At 40.3% G+C, this 17806-nt stretch overlaps 1 protein-coding gene across 1 annotated transcript in view; it reads left to right on the top strand.

The window, feature by feature from the left end:
• Window positions 1-3843: 3843 nt before the first annotated feature.
• egln1a (egl-9 family hypoxia-inducible factor 1a) overlaps window positions 3844-17806 on the top strand; it is a 39229-nt gene continuing 25266 nt past the window's right edge. Inside the window, 2 exon segments of the mRNA XM_017685224.2 lie at window positions 3844-4528; window positions 5921-6370. Of these exon segments, the coding sequence (XP_017540713.1) occupies window positions 4265-4528; window positions 5921-6370 (714 nt within the window). The 5' untranslated portion in view covers window positions 3844-4264.

Raw genomic sequence — 17806 nt, 5'->3', positions numbered from 1 at the left:
GCGTTACTGCTATTGAGTGCTGATTGGTTAGGATTACGGTTACCGAGAGCTAAATGGTTGCTGTTACAGCTATTGAGAGATGATTGGTTAGCGTTACTTCTAGTGAGCATTGATTGGTTAGTGTTACTGTTACTGAGCGCTGATTGGTTAGCATCACTGCAACTGAGTGCTGATTGGTTAGCGTTACTGCTACTGAGAGCGGATTGGTTAGCATTATTGCAAGTGAGTGCTGATTGGTTGGCGTTACTGCTACTGAGTGTTGATTAGTTGGCGTTACTGCTATTAAGAGCTGCTTGGTTGGCGTTATTGCTACTGATAGCTTATTGGTTAGCGTTACTGCTACTAAGAGATGATTGGTTAGCGCCACTGCTACTAAGAGCTAATTGGTTACTGTTGCTGTTACTGTAATGTTTGGTTTGCGTTACTGTTACTGAGAGCTGATTAGTTAGTGTTACTAACACTGAGGGCTGACTGGTCAGCGTTACTGCTACTGACTGCTGATTAGTTAGATTTACTGCTACTGAGAGCTGATTGGTTAGAGTTACTGCTCCTGAGAGCTGATTCTTAGCATTACTGCTACTGAGAGCTGATTAGTTAACGTTACTAACATTGAGAGCTGATTGGTTACCGCTACTGCTACTGAGAGCTGATTGGTTACCGCTACTGCTACTGAGAGCTGATTGGTCAGCGATACTGCTAATGAGAGCTGATTGGTCAGCGATACTGCTAATGAGAGCTCATTGGTTAGCGCTAATGCTACTGAGCACTGATTCGTTAGTGTTACTGCTACTGAGCACTGATTTGTTAGAGTTACTGCTACTGAGAGCAGATTGGTTAGCATTACACCTACTGAACACTGATTGGTTAGCGTTACAGGTACTATGAACTGATTGGTTAGCGTCATTGCTACTGAGAGCTGATTTGTTAGCGTTACTCCTACTGAGAGCAGATTGGTTAGCGTTACAGGTACTAAGAGCTGATTGGTCAGTGTTACATCTACTGAGAGCTGAGTGGTTAGGGCTACTGCTACTGAAAGCTGATTGATTAGTGTTACTGCCACTGAGAGCTCGTTCTTAGCGTTACTGCTATTGAGCGCTGATTGGTTAGGATTACTGTTACTGAGAGCTAAATGGTTGGTGTTACAGCTATTAAGAGCTGATTGGTTAGCATTACTGCAACTGAGTGCTGATTGGTTGGCGTTACTGCTACTGAGCGTTGATTGGTTGGCGTTACTGCTATTGAGAGCTGCTTGGTTGGCGTTACTGCTATTGAGACCTGATTGGTTGGCGTTATTGCTACTGATAGCTGATTGGTTAGTTTTACTGCTACTGAGAGCTGATTGGTTAGCATTACTCCCACTGAGAGCTGATTGCTTAGCGTTACTGCTGCCGAGAGCTGATTGGTCAGACTTACTGCTACTGAGAACTGATTGGTTAGTGTTACTGCTACTGAGCGCTGATTGGTCAGTGTTATTGCTACTGATAGCTGATTGGTTAGTGTTACTGCTACTGAGAGCTGATTGGTTAGAGTTATTGCTCCTGAGAGCTGATTCGTAGCGTTACTGGTATTGAGCGCTGATTGGTTAGGATTACGGTTAGTGAGAGCTAAATGGTTGGTGTTACAGCTACTGAGAGCTGATTGGTTAGCATTACTCTTACTGAACGCAGATTGGTTAGCATTACAGGTAACATGAGCTGATTGGTTAGCGTCATTGCTACTGAGAGCTGATTTGTTAGCGTTACTTCTACTGAGAGCAGATTGGTTAGCGTTACAGGTCCTAAGAGCTGATTGGTCAGTGTTACATGTACTGAGAGCTGAGTGGTTAGGGCTACTGCTACTGAAAGCTGATTGGTAAGCGTTACTGCTACTGACAGCTGATTGGTTAGTGTTACTGCCACTGAGAGCTGATTGGTTAGAGTTACTGCTCCTGAGAGCTGGTTCTTAGCGTTACTGCTATTGAGCGCTGATTGGTTAGGATTACTGTTACTGAGAGCTAAATGGTTGGTGTTATAGCTACTAAGAGCTGATTGGTTAGCATTACTGTTACTGAGCGCCGATTGGTTAGCATTACTGCAACTGAGTGCTGATTGGTTGGCGTTACTGCTATTAAGAGCTGCTTGGTTGGCGTCACTGCTACTGAGACCTGATTGGTTGGCATTACTGCTATTGATAGCTATTTCATCAGCGTTACTGCTACTGAGAGCTGATTGGTCAGTGTTACTGCTACTGATAGCTATTTCATCAGCGTTACTGCTACTGAGAGCTGATTGGTCAGCGTTACTGCTACTTAGAGCTGATTGGTTAGCGCTACTGCTAATAAGAGCTAATTGGTTAGCGTTGCTGCTACTGAGAGCTGTTTGGTTTGCGTTACTGTCACTGAGAGCTGTTTAGTTAGCGTTACTAAGACTGAGAGCTGATTGGTTACCGCTACTGCTACTGAGAGCTGATTGGTTAGCATTACTGCTACTGAGAGATGATTGGTCAGCGTTACTGCTACTGAGAGCTGATTGGTTAGTGCTGCTGCTACTGAGCTCTGATTGGTTAGAGTTACTGCTACTGAGAGCTGATTTTTAGCGTTACTGCTACTAAGAGCTGATTGGTTAGCGTCATTGCTACGGAGATCTGATTGGTTAGCATTACTACAACTGAGTGCTGATTGGTTAGCGTTATTGCTGCTGAGAGCTGATTGGTTGGCGTTACTGCTATTAAGAGCTGCCTAGTTGGCGTTACTGCTACTGAGACCTGATTGGTTGGCGTTACTGCTACTGAGAGGTGATTGGTTAGCGCTACTGCTACTGAGAGCTTATTGGTCAGCGTTACTGCTACTGAGCACTGATTCGTTAGTGTTACTGCTACTGAGCACTGATTGGTTAGAGTTACTGCTACTGAGAGCTGATTGGTTAGAGTTACTGCTACTTAGAGCTGATTGGTTAGAGTTACTGCTACTTAGAGCTGATTGTTACCGTTACTGCTACTGAGTGCTGATTGGTTAGCGTCATTGCTACAGAGATCTGATTGGTTAGCATTATTCCTACTGAACGCTGATTGGTTAGCGTTACAGGTACTAAGAGCTGATTGGTTAGCGTCATTGCTACTGAGAGCAGATTGGTCAGCGTTCATGCTACTGAGAGCTGATTGGTAAGCGTTACTGCTACTGACAGCAGATTGGTTAGTGTTACTGCTCCTGAGAGCTGATTTTTAGCGTCACTGCTATTGAGTGCTGATTGGTTAGCATTACTGTTACTGAGAGCTAAATGGTTAGCGTTACAGCTACTGAGATATGATTGGTTAGTGTCATTGCTACTGAGACCTGATTGGTTAGCGTTACTGCTACTGAGAGCAGATTGGTCAGCGTTCATGCTACTGAGAACTGATTGGTCAGTGTTACATCTACTGAGAGCTGAGTGGTTAGGGCTACTGCTACTGAAAGCTGATTGGTTAGCACTACTGCTACTGAGAGCTGATTGGTTAGATTTACTGCTACTGAGAGCTGATTGGTTAGATTTACTGCTACTGAGAGCTGATTGGTAAGCGTTACTGCTATTGAGAGCTGATTCTTAGCATTACTGCTATTGAGCGCTGATTGGTTAGTATTGCTGCTACTGAGAGCTAAATGGTTGGTATTACAGCTACTGAGAGCTGATTGGTTAGCATTACTGTTAGTGAGCGCTGATTGATTAGCGTTACAGTTACTCAGATATGATTGGTTAGCGTTACTGCTACTGAGCGTTGATTGGTTGGTGTTACTGCTACTGATAACTGATTGGTTAGTGTTACAGTTACTGAGAGCTGATTGGTCAGCGTTACTGCTACTCAGAGCTGATTGCTTAGCGTTACAACTACTGAGATCTGATTGGTTAGTGATACTGCTATTGAAGCGTTGTTTCGGAAGTCCCGGAAGAATATTACCGAGTGTAAGTGTTTGGGACATATTTGGGACAGGGCCCCGTTAAGCCCCGCCTCGGCGCTGACGTCAGGAGTGTGTTTGCAGTGTGGACGTGCGGAATGTGAGCGCCGCGGCCGCCAGAGAAGAAGGAAAAGAACACGCAGTGTAGCGCGAGCGATGGGCGCTGCCCGCGCGGCTCAATCCGATATTAGTCCATGTTTAAACGTGAAAACTGATTGCAGGACTGAGTGCAGGTTTTAGTGCGGAGGAGCGCCGCTGCTGCACCGACTAGCTCCATCCACACGCCGCGTACTGCTGTACTGTGGCATTATCGTCATTACTGTCGTTATTATTGATTAGGGATCAGTAGTATCGGAGATGGAGGAGCCGGCGAGCGCTCCGGACCCGGACCGGGACCGGGACCGACAGTACTGCGAGCTGTGCGGGAAAATGGAAAACCTGCTGAAATGCGGCCGCTGCAGAAACTCCTTCTACTGCAGCAAGGAGCACCAGAAGCAGCACTGGAAGAAGCACAAACTGACCTGCAGGGAGGCGGAGGAGAAGCAGAGAGCTCAGAAACCTCCTCCGGACAGCAAGAATGAGCAGCAGGGCTCCACGGAGGGCTCCTCGGACGCGGGGAAAGTAGGGCTGGGCAATATCATTATATCATTGTCATTATCGCGATACTTTAGCTCTCGGTATTCTTTTCTGAGCATATTGTGGACATGAACAGTACACTAAAAAAAGCTGGCTTTTTAGTTAAGGGAATGGTTGTAGTGAACCATGAACACTCAAAGAACCATTTGATTGCTAAAATGGTTCTTTGCATGGTAAGAGGGTTCCTCAGATTGAAGCAGAATATGTTGTATTCGGTTTCTATTGCACCAAAAAGGGTTCTTCTGTTATGTCCAGCTTGTCGTAAGAGATAAACAGTTTTTGTTTCTGTATATAACCATGTGCATGCTTGAGTGTTCTCTGCATGACAAAATGGTTCTGTGTAGAACCAAATAAGGTTCTATCTAGCTATCTAGCTATCTATCTATCTAGCTAACCATCTATCTATCTATTTATTTGCAGTGTCAAGCTTGTATTAGTAGAAGAATCCTTTTTGGTGCTATAGACACTTTCAAAAGCACTTTAAGGGTTCTGTAGTAAAGACTAGTAAAGTTCTGTTCTCTACTCATAGGGCTCTTTGCATGCTTAAATGGTTCTCTGCATGTTTCTTCAGACTGATGGAAAATGTGTTGTATATGGCTCTGTGCTCTGGCATCAAAAGGGCTCTGCTGCTGTAACAGCTTGAATACGGTATCAGAACCTTTTCTTAATGCTATACAGAACTGTTATTAAAAAGGTTCTATATAGAACAATATACCAGCTGAAGAGCCATTTCACCAAGCAGATAACAATATAAGCATGCAGAATGTTCATGATTTTATATATTAATATTTTGTTTAATAAAGAACCCTCAACGAACATTCTACTTTAAGAGTGTACTTGAAGAGTACTGACCTGGTGAGAATAATTAGGGCTGTTTAATTGGATGCACCTTGTAATAGAATAAAAGCCTTTATAATAAATCTTAGAGAAACTGAATATTGTGTGTCATGTAACAATGAATTTCATATATCATATGGTGATGAACATCGTGTATCGTATTGCGATGAATGTTGTGTATCGTGCCAGGATGAAGATCCTGTATTGTATCGTGATGGATGTTGTGTATCGTCATGGGTATCGTGTATTGTATCGCCATGGGTATCATGTATCGTATGGTCATGGGTATCGCGTCGGGGTGAAGATCCTGTATCGTATCGTGATTGATGTTGTGTATCGTGATGGGTATCATGTATCGTATCATGATGGGTATCGTGTATCGTATTGTGATGGGTATTGTATCGTGATGGATATTGTGTATTGTATCATGCTTAATATCTTGTCATGATCAATATCATGTTGTGATGGATATCGTGTACAGCATTGGGATGAATATCTTGTATCATATTGTGATGCTCTTGCCATATCGTCTGCCTCCAGGTGAAAGATGTCATCAGCAGTGCTGAAGGCTCGGAGGTCTCGGAGGGGAAGCTGTCAGACGACGGCATCAACAACAACAACAGCAGCAGCAGCACCCTGAGGCCGAGCAGTGGCGCAAGGTCCTCCCCTCAGAAGCTGGCGCTGGAGTACATCGCCCCCTGCATGAACAAGCACGGCATCTGCGTGGTGGACAACTTCCTGGGCGAGGAGACCGGACTGAGCATCCTCGCCGACGTCAAGGCGCTACATCAGAGCGGGAAGTTCACTGACGGACAGCTGGTCAGCCAAAAAAGTGACTCCTCTAAGGACATACGGGGGGACCAAATAGCCTGGATCGAGGGTCAGGAGCCCGGCTGCAAGAAAATCCGCTTCCTGATGAGCCGCATGGATGACCTAATCCGACACTGCAATGACAAACTGGGGAACTACAGGATAAACGGAAGAACGAAAGTGAGTATGAGTCCCAGATAGCCAGAACATATCACCTGCTGACCAGACCCCATTGCTGGTCCCCCTTGGGCCACTCAGATTACACCCGAGGTCTAACCACACTCTCAAAAAAGTTAGTTTGTTAGGGGTTCTTTAGTAAAGAAAATGGTTCTGTATAGAACCACAAACACCCAGAGAACTGTTTGCGTGATTAAAGAGTTTGTGAAATGGTTCTTCAGATTGATGGAGGACGTGCTGTAGATGGTACTCAAGCATATAATAATAGAAAAACCTTTTCTGGTGCAATAGAACCATGTACAGCGTGCATATCTGAAAATCCCTTTCATGATGCAAAGAACGCTGTAATCATGCAAAGGGTTCTTTGAGTGTTAATGGATTTATATAGAACCATTTGCTTTCCTAAAGAATTATGTTTTTTTCCAGTATGTAGTTTTTAATCTCCATAAATGGATTTTAAACGCATACAGACTTTTATTTTGTAAAATAAACAAAGACTAATATTACAGTGACTTAAAGACAAAAACTGATGACTGGGCCTGAGAGAAAATAGCGCACCGGTAAAGGTTTTTGCTGATGCTCCCAGATCGGTTACAGCTCGGTTTACTTTATGGAGCAGAATTTGTACAAAAGTGAAATGTCACTACAGTCAAAAACACAAATGCAGTGCACATGGTATTATTGTTCCATAGTGATCTGCAGATTATGAGCCTAAAGGAAAAGTGAAACTGCACTGTTTTCACATCGCCTGACATTTTTGGAATTTCAAACACATTTGACTCATGATTGAAAAGTAACCAGAACAGTGAAATGAAGTGAGATTGCATTTTAAAAAGTAATATGTGGAAAACAAAAAGTCAAGGATATGTTGATCTAACCTTGAACTGCACAGTGGATAACAATATTATTGTTTATAATAATAATAACAATTATTATTATTATTATTATTATTAATAATAATAATAATACAACCCCAATTCCAGTGAAGTTGGGACATTGTGTAAAACATAAATAAAACCAGAATGCAATGATTTGCAATCCTTTACAACCTATATTGAATTGAATACACTACAAAGACAAGATAATGTTCAAATAGATAAACTTTATTGTTTTTTGCAAAACTTCATTCATTTTGAATTTGATGCCTGCAAGACGTTCCAAAGAAGTTGGGACAGGGGCATGTTTACCACATTGTTACATCACCTTTCCTTTTAACAACATTCAATAAGCATTTGGGAACTGAGGGCACACATTATTGAAGCTTTATAGGTGGAATTCTTTCCCCTTCTTGCTTGACGTACAACTTCAGTTGCTCAACAGTCCGGGGTCTCTGTTCTCGTATTTTGCGCTTCATAATACGCCAGACATTTTCAATGGGAGACAGGTCTGGACTGCAGGCAGGCCAGTCTAGCACCCGCACTCTTTTACTACAAAGCCACGCTGTTGTAACAAATGCAGAATGTGGCATTGTCTTGCTGAAATAAGCAGGGACATCTCTGAAAAAGACGTTGCTTGGATGGCAGCATATGTTGCTCCAAAACCTGTATGTACTTTTCAGCATTAATGGTGCCTTCACAGATGTGCAAGTTACCCATGCCATGGGCCCAGAGAAGCCGGCGGTGTTTCTGGGTGGTGTTGATATATGGCTTTTGCTTTGCATGGCAGAGTTTTAACTTGCACTTGTAGATGGCGCAATGAACTGTGTTCACTGACAATGGTTTTCTGAAGTTGTAGTAATATCCGTTACAGAATGATGTCGGTTTTTAATGCAGTGCCGCCTGAGGGATCGAAGGTCACAGGCATTCAATGTTGGTTTACTGCCTTGCTGCGTACTTGCAAAGATTTCTCCAGATTCTTAGAATCTTTTGATGATGTTATGGGCTGTAGATGATGAAATACCATTCCTTGCAATTGCAATAGGAAATTGGGGAAGTTTAGGAAATGTTGTTCTTAAACTGTTGGACTATTTGTTCACGCAGTAGTGAACCTCGCCCCATCCTTGCTTGTGAACATCTGAGCCTTTCAGGGATGTCCCTTTATACCCAATCATGACACTCACCTGTTTCCAATTAACCTGTTCACCTGTGGAATGTTTTTTTGAGCATTCCTCAACTTTTATTGTAACTTTTATTATAGTATTTTGTTGCCCCTGTCCCAACTTCTTTGGAACGTGTTGCAGGCATCAAATTCAAAATGAGTGAATATTTGCAAAAAATAATAAAGTTTATCCATTTAAACATTAAATATCTTGTCTTTGTAGTGTATTCAATTGAATATAGGTTGAAAAGGATTTGCAAATCATCATATTCTGTTTTTATTTATGTTTTACACAATGTCCCAACTTCATTGCAATTGGGGTTGTAATAAGTGTCATCAACTCGTCTCTGACTTTTGGTGAACGTGTGGACACTGTTCCTCCAGAATCTTCTGTCGTCTGTTTGGGGCTATAGGCATCTGAACGGCTGATTCATGATTTCTCTGATTGTCTCCATCCGTCTTGTAGCTGCTCGTTCTCTTTATCTTCGACTCTTTATGCATGACGGTCTTTTCTAATGAGCTGGTTCTTCCCAGAATGTGTCCAAACTAAGAGCTTCAGTTTGGTTGTCTGGGCTTGATTTGGTTGAGGATTCGTTTGTTTGTTTTCTGTCATCCAGGGTTCTCCTAAGAGTCTTCACCAACAACAAAGTTCAGTCTATATCGATATTTATAACATCTGTATTTTTTCCTTTGTTGCTTGTGTACTGTCCAACTTTCACATCCATAGAGAACAACATAGAACCACAACCAGACAAATTGTTTAAAGATCTTTTCAAGGTCCTTCATCCTTGTTCTGCCTTTATTGCATTTCAAAGCAGCTTGTACTCAATTCTGACACCAGTGCAGTTTTTCCTGGTTTAATGCAGATCTGCCTGCAGCGTTTTACAGCAAAGGCTTAAAATGACGTGAAAACAGCGTGTTGGAGGATTTGTTTTTTGTTTTGGCTTGTATTCTGCATGACACTGGAACATTGCATTTCACACTTCTCCACTGTAGTGCTTTTTATAGGCTGCTTTTCAGTTTGACACATTCATTTCCATGTTTTTGGTGATATTGCTGTTAAAATGATTTACTAAACTAATTTAAAAAGGATAATGAAAGAAAGAATGAAGGACAAATACATAAACTGGGCTGTGAGTGAGAAATGGGTATTGAAAAAAGGCAATAGTGACCCACTGTCCTCTTACTATCTGGGAAAGAGCCCGCATCATCATCATCATCATCATCATCATCATCATCATCATCATCATCATCATCTCCTCCTCTCATTGTTCTGGAAAGGAATTTTGTGGAGAGGAGATTGTGGCTGCTGAAAATCAGTCACTACAGTGGAAAAACCTGAACTGCAATACACGCTTAACATTACTGTCCCATAGTGACGTAGAGACGTAAAGTCAAAATGGAAAAGAATCTCTCTATTACATTGATTAATTACAGTAATAATAATCTTTATTTATAGAGCTTTGTTTATGCTGGTTCAGCTCAGAATGCTGTACAGATGATGATAAAGCTTAACAGTAACAAAAGAAACCATGAGTGTTAATATAAGACCATACAAGTAAAAAAATCAGATCAGATTAAATTTGAAGACCAAAGATGCATAGAGTGTTACCGAAGCTCCGAGTTAGAGACGTGGAGTGTTACCGAAGCTCCGAGTTAGAGACGTGGAGTGTTACCGAAGCTCCGAGTTAGAGACGTGGAGTGTTACCGAAGCTCCGAGTTAGAGACGTAGAGTGTTACCGACGCTCCGAGTTAGAGACGTAGAGTGTTACTGACGCTCCGACATACAGAGGCGTAGAGTTTAACTGAAGCTCCGACGTACAGAGGCGTAGAGTTTAACTGAAGCTCCGACGTACAGAGGCGTAGAGTTTAACTGAAGCTCCGACGTACAGAGGCGTAGAGTTTAACTGAAGCTCCGACGTACAGAGGCGTAGAGTTTAACTGAAGCTCCGACGTACAGGGCTGAACTGAGCTCCACTGTTTAGAAGCAGAAGAACTGAAAGGGTCTCCATGTTTTCTCTGTTTTACTGAAGGTGTTTTAAGGTCAGAATCTGCAGATCTAAGATCATAAACACACATTCAGGAGTTTTAAGGTCATTTAGAGCTTTAAAAACCAGCAGCGAGCTGTAAACTCTAACAGATCCAGGTGGTCAGTGCGGTGTGTATCGGGGTGATATGAGCTCTCTGTGTTGGTGCTACGAGGATCCGTTCTGCTGGGTTCTGTACGGGTTTCTAGAGGATGGACTGTTTTCTACAGTAAAAAGACAATTACAGTGATCAACTCTGCTGAACAAACGCAGCTACAAGTTTCTCTTTGACGCTCTGAGAGAGAAAAGGCTGACCTTTAGTGATTTTCTCATGATGAAAAGCTGCTTTAGTGACTGTTTACATGCAAATTAAACAGAGCTCAGAGTCTAAGATCACAACCAGGTTTCTGCTACAGGTTTGAGATATAAAGATAAAGAGCCGAGATTCTCATAAAGCAGCTTTTCCTGGTTTGATGTCATTTGACCTTTTTAGAATATGTAGTGGACAAGGATTAGCCTTTTAAAAATAAAATGCTGAATTAGTGTCAGAATACAGACTGCAGTCCACTTTAAAATGGAACACATGCTGTTTTTCTCTGTGCATAGCTTTAAACATATTTTGCTCTGAAATGCAGTCATAAACAGTAAAATTTGATGCACACATGACATTACTGGTACTAGAATATGAGCCAAAATGAAAAGCAAAACCTCCATCACACTGTTTGCACTTCTTTTTTTGTTCTTCAGATGTATTTGCCTCAAAAACAATGAAATGTAGTGAACACATGAGGTTGCACTTAGACATAACATGTTAAATGTATCAGAATGAAACTTTAGAAATCCATTATGCAGATTTATTTTATGTTCATTTAGGACATTTTGGCAGAGAAAAATGCATATTACGTCATGTTTCCATCCACTACAGTTGTCTGAAGAAACTTTAGATGGTGTAAGCAATTAGGGCATCAAAACAAGTGAGATGGAGAGATTTAACTTCCATCTTTACAGCCGTTGGCCGTCTTTTCATGGCTGTGTTTGCAGCTCAGAGACTCCGGGCTGGATGAGCAACAGCCACCTAATGATGGCTGAAGTGTTCCTGCTGCCACGATGATGTCCAAAAAAAACGCACCAGGCAGCGTTTCAAAATGAAAAGCTCAGCGCCGCGACCGTCTATAGGTCAATTATGTCTAACTCACAGCATCATCGTTTATTCAAAAAAGCCATTTGCATCGTGATTTTTCACATTTCAGTTTTAGGGATAGTGTAACTTTTCCACTTCATGCTTACGTAAAGCTGTTTTTTGCGATATCTGGGTTTATTTAAAAAAAAAAATTTCCCCATTGTGCCTTTTCAAAATTCATAAACTGGTGGATGGAAAACCGGCTCCTGCATCAACACTGTTCAAAGTGCTGCACAGTGGAAAACAGTGTAGTCGTGCCTTTATTACATTTCAGGGTGGATTCTGTTCGGTCCTGACACAAATTCATTGTTTGGCTTTGAAATGTAAATCCTCCTGTGTTGTTTTTCAGTACAGGGGTGTTTCCATTCTGGCTCATATTCTGCATCTCTGGATATTGTGTGCATCACATTTCAAATGGTTCCACCGTAGTGATTGATTTTCAATTTGGAACAAATTCCTCTCCATAAATTTCCTACCAGTCAGCATATTTTGAAATCTAACGGCCTGTTCTCTGCATCCACCTTTTTTAGTCCCTAACCCTAAACCCCAGTTTAACCCCAACCCTAAACTCCAACCCTAACCCTAAACCCCAATCTTAACCCTAAACCCCAATCTTAACCCCAACCCTCAACTCTAAACCTTAATCCCTAAACCTTAAACCCTAAACCTTAATCCCTAACCCTAAACTCCAACCCCAACCTTAACCCCAACTCTAAACCCTAACCCCCAACCCCCAAAACTAAGTTATGATTGTTTTTCAGCCTCATTCAAAAAGTAATTTGCTCTGTCATTAGTGCTGTTTGGTCACTTTTTTTTAACGTTTTTAATGTTGTTTCAGCTTCACTGCTCACATATAGACTTGGCTAAAAACTATTACTGACGCTCTGAAGTCGCACTCAGTGCACATGTGCAAGAAACACACGTGCGAGGGCTGGCCCCGATTATTAGACTGTTTGGAGATTCGTTCGTTGGGTAGATATTCAGTTTTTAATTTTGACATTAGAATGTTCTCTTATTTTGTGGATAATTGTTCATCAATAAAGTCGAACTGCAAATCACAGCTTTACATTTTATTGATAGAATAGAAGAAATAGAAGAATCACAGCCTCTTCGGCGCTAACTGCTAAAAACAAAAGCCTCTGCTCTGCTCCGCTCTGGAAACCCACCACTCACCCCATATTCATTCACCATAAAAGTCCCTGTATGAATGAACCTAAAATGGCCAAACATAATAATTTCTTCTCTTTAAAATACTGAACTGTTTACAGTGCAGCAACAATGCTTCATTCTGTCTAATAGTATATTTATACTTTTTACACCAATCAGGTATAACATTTTGACCACCTTCTTGTTTCTCCGCTCATTGTCCATTTTATCAGCTCCACTTACTGTATAGGTGCATTTTTTCTACAGTTACAGACTGTAGTCCGTTTCTCTGATACCTGTTCTTCAGTTGTCAGGACCCCCATGGACCCTCTCAGAGCAGGTACTATTTGGCTGGTGGGTCATTCTCAGCACTGCAGTGACATTGACGTGGTGGTGTTAGTGTGTATTGTGCTGGTGCGAGTGGATCAGACACAACAGTGCTGCTGGAATTTTTAAACACTGTGTCCACTCACTGTCCACTCCATTAGACACTCCTACCATGTCGGTCCACCTTGTAAATGTAAAGTCACAGACGATAGCTCATCTGCTGCTGCATAGTTTGTGTTGGTCATCCTCTAGTCCTTCATTAGTGGTCACAGGATGCAGCCAACGGGACGCTGCCCACAGTATTCTGTCAGCTGGATGTTTTTGATTGGTGGACTATTCTTAGTCCAGCAGCGACACTGAGGTGTTTAACTTCTGCATGAATGGGTGCGGCCACACTGCTGTAAGCTGGAAGGGTGGACATATGCAAATATCCATCCATCCATTATCTTCCGCTTCTCCGGGGTTTGGGTCGTGGGGGCAGCATCCTAAGCAATGAGGCCCAGACCTCCCTTTCCCCAGCCACTCCCACTAGCTCTCCAAGGGGGATTCCGAGGCGCTCCCAGGCCAGCTGGGCAATATAGTCACGCCATATGTAAATATGTTTACAGAAATTCTATATGGGTTGAAGCTTCATTGCTGTCCTAAAAATTTCCAGTTTGCTTTTAATATTACTTAAAGTAAAGAGGCTTAATTCCAGGCAGTTTTGGAGCATTTCTATTGATCCATTTGTCAGTCATCATTTTTCCATTGTATGAGACCTTTAAAACATAATTCATAGAATCATATGACACGCTCGTAGGGTGTTTATTTTCGTTTCTTCAACAAACTTTATATTGTGCATGCGCAAACCGAGAAGCTCTGCCAGTGATATTTCAGTCTGAATTGAGAATGTTGACTCAGTGGTGTGGATCTCTATAATTAAAGCAGCTAAATCTGTAGTAAAACAAGAAAGTCAGGCTTATAACAGTTTAAGCCAATATTAATGCTGTCTGTCTATATATATATATATATATATATATATATATATATATATATATATATATATATATATATATATATATATATATATATATATATATATATATAATTACACACAGACACACACACACACAGACAGGGTGGGCCATTTATATGGATACACCCAAATAAAATGGGAATGGTTGGTGATATTAACTTCCTGTTTGTGGCACATTAGTATATGGGAGGGGGAAAACTCCATAGTGGCCATTTTGGATCCAACTTTAGTTTTTTCAATGGGAAGAGGGTCATTTGACATATCAAACTTATTGAGAATTTCATGAGGAGTGTGCTTGGTTTTACCGTAACTTTATTCTTTCATGATTTATTTACAAGTTTCTGACCACTTATAAAATGTGTTCAAAGTGCTGCCCATTGTGTTGGATTGTCAATGCAACCCTCTTCTCCCACTCTTCACACACTGATAGCAACACTGCAGAAGAAATGCTAGTACAGGCTTCCAGTATCCGTAGTTTCAGGTGCTGCACATCTCGTATCTTCACAGCATAGACAATTGCCTTCAGATGACCCCAAAGATAAAAGTCTAAGGGGGTCAGATCGGGAGACCTCGGGGGCCATTCAACTGGCCCAGAACAACCAATCCACTTTGGAAGCTGGCACGTGCCCTGAGTTTTTCCAGCAAGATGGTGCACCACCACATTATGGGTGTCCGGTCCGAGCATACCTAGATGAACAGTTTTCTGGAAAGTGGCTTGGTCGTCGTGGGCCAGTTGAATGGCCCCCAAGGTCTCCCGATCTGACCCCCTTAGACTTTTATCTTTGGGGTCATCTGAACGCAATTGTCTGTTTGTAAATTGTAAATTCTCAATAAGTTTGATGTCACATGACCCTCTTCCCTTTGAAAAAACTGTTCCCTTTGAAAAAACTAGTTGGATCCAAAATGGCAGACTTCAAAATGGCCGCCATGGTCACCACCCATCTTGAAAAGTTTTCCCCCTCACATATACTAATGTGCCACAAACAGGAAGTTAATATCACCAACCATTCCCAACCATTCCCACACACACACACACATATATGGCGGCACGGTGACGTGGTGGGTAGCGCTGTCGCCTCACAGCAAGGAGGGCCTGGGTTCAATTACCCGGCCAGGTGGCCAGGGTCCTCTCTGTGTGGAGTTTGCATGTTCTCCCCGTGTCTGTGTGGGTTTCCTCCGGGTTCTCCGGTTTCCTCCCACAGTCTAAAGACATGCAGTCAGGCCAATTGGACATGCTAAATTGTCCCTAGGTGTGTGTGACTGTCTGTGTCTGTCTGTCTGCCCTGTGATGGACTGGCGACCCATCCAGGGTGTATCCTGCCTTCCGCCCGAAGACTGCTGGGATAGGCTCCAGCACCCCCCCGTGACCCTAATGGAGAAGCGGCTTAGAAAATGGATGGATGGATGTGTGTGTGTGTGTGTGTGTGTGTGTGTGTGTGTGTGTGTGTGTGTATATATATATATATATATATATATATATATATATATATATATATATATATATATATATATATATATATATATATATATAAAAAAATGAGAGAAGTACTTCTCCCACATATCTTACTCATTTGACATTTTACAATAAAATATTAGTTAAACGTAATTTTCCTGTTACTTAAAAGGTCAAAATATCATGTGGCATGACTGTCCGGCCATGACTGCTGTTTTGAAGAGTTCTTTGAAGTTACACTAAATCTATGCATTTTTATTTTTTATCCCATTTGCCATGATTTCCAAAGCGTTTTGTCATCAGGTTCAAAACTGCAAAGCGTTTCTAATTTTTTTCCCCCATCATAATATACAAGCAAACTTTGTCTAATGATGTCCATTTTATGGAAAATCATATGGTTTTACCATCAAGAAAATACCAAATTGGGACGTTTATGTTAAAAACGTCATATAGCAGTTTATCAGGGACCTGTGGGAGCAGCAGGCAGATTTGGAAGTCTCTCTGAAATTTAGGAAAAAATAACATTAACGGCTGGCGTTTCGTTGCCGATTTTGTACATCATGTGGTATGACATCAAAAAAAAAGGATATTAAATTATTTCTACAAATATATATTTTCATCATAAATTTCTTAGTTATCTTTTGTGGAAAGCTATCTTATTTTTTTTTTTTTGATGGCCAACTCTGTGCTGGTAAATTTTGACAGAACTTGAAAATATCATGTGGTGCGGCCGATGCAGAGTGTTTTCTATAATAGATAAGTCATAGATTGGCAGTTTCTTATATGCTTTATATTCAAGTGATGACATTAAGTACTTTAGTGTTTTTGTAATCCATTTCAATGCAATTTGAGTAATTTTTTCAAATATTTTGGAAACAACAGTTTCTGTTTTGTCTTTGTACTGTATAATGAGAAAAGTGCAGAAAATAGAGCAAATGTAATTTCACAGAACTTTCATTTATATATCTAACAGTTTTAATTTATTTTACATTGTAAATATTTCTCACCATAGGCAGTGTTAGTTCAGACTCTAGTACCTTGCTAGGAGAAGAAAAAAATCAGTCATTCCTTTTTTTTTTTTTAATTATAAAAATTGCTTTTGTGTATTTTTTCAATTACCTGGAGGAAATGCATTTTCTGTTAACATTGCATCTGCTGTCATATATCATTAATCGAAAATGAAAATAAGCTACACTGCAGATTTATGGCATGATGCTATATTACATTACTGTTTTAGCTACACTGTAAAAAGTTTCTTCAGTTCTACCACAAAATTACTTTGTTGTAACAATTGAATAAGCTGTACTCAACTTTACTATTTACTTTGATTTAAAAACAACATTCATTCAAAGTAATTGTTTAGTTAGTAAAAAATGTGTTAATTTACTTGTTACCGCATTAAGTAATTGTTTTTACTATGAATCTTTTTACTGTGTACCAGAGAAAAAAATGACAAGGAAAAGTTCCATAGGTTAAAATAGTATAAAGGAATAGAATTTGTCCTTTTTTGCGGGACAAATTCAGATGCAGGATTTTTGGTTCTGATGAAAATTATTTGAAAATCAAAATGAATTCATTCCATTGTTAAGTCAAATTAAATGTTTGTATGAAAGTTTGTGCTGCACTTATAATGATTTGTGATAAGATTTTTTAGTAAAGAAGTTTATGAAACATTTTATAAATCTTTGAAATTATGATAAAACTGGTTCTATATCTATTTTTGTATGGAATTTATCAATCAATTAACCTTTATTTTGACTCTGAAGTACATTGAGGGCAACCCTTATTTTCAGTGTAGCCGAGCATTTACAAAAACAGGGATTGACATGACAAAGAAAATAATAACTACATATAATCATTTTAAATTAGAAGAAAATTGAAAATAACAGTGAATAAAAGATAAAAATAGATAAAAATAAAATGATGTTTAAATGATAAGAGTTTAAGATCAAAAGAAGATAAGAGATTAGTAAAGTAATAATACAAATTAAAAGTAATGATACAAAACTATTAAAAAAAGGAGAGAAAAATAAATAAATAAATATAAATAAATAAAAAAAGAAATAAAGAACTAAGAGAAGAACTAAAACAAAAAATAAATGTTAAGAATAAATAAGATTAAATAAAACAGGTACAGGCTGTCTGAAGGTGGTTAGATATTAAAAGTTTAAAATAACTGAGTGACACCAGTGAGCTGAGTTTTAGTGTTTCCTGTAGTGAATTCCAGCTCACTGGTGCACTGTAACTAAAAGTT

Source organism: Pygocentrus nattereri, chromosome 5 (genome assembly GCF_015220715.1).
Source record: "Pygocentrus nattereri isolate fPygNat1 chromosome 5, fPygNat1.pri, whole genome shotgun sequence".
NCBI classification, from domain to species: Eukaryota; Metazoa; Chordata; class Actinopteri; order Characiformes; family Serrasalmidae; genus Pygocentrus; species Pygocentrus nattereri.
Note: the sequence above shows the minus strand (reverse complement) of the source record. Positions and strands in the feature narration are given on the sequence as shown.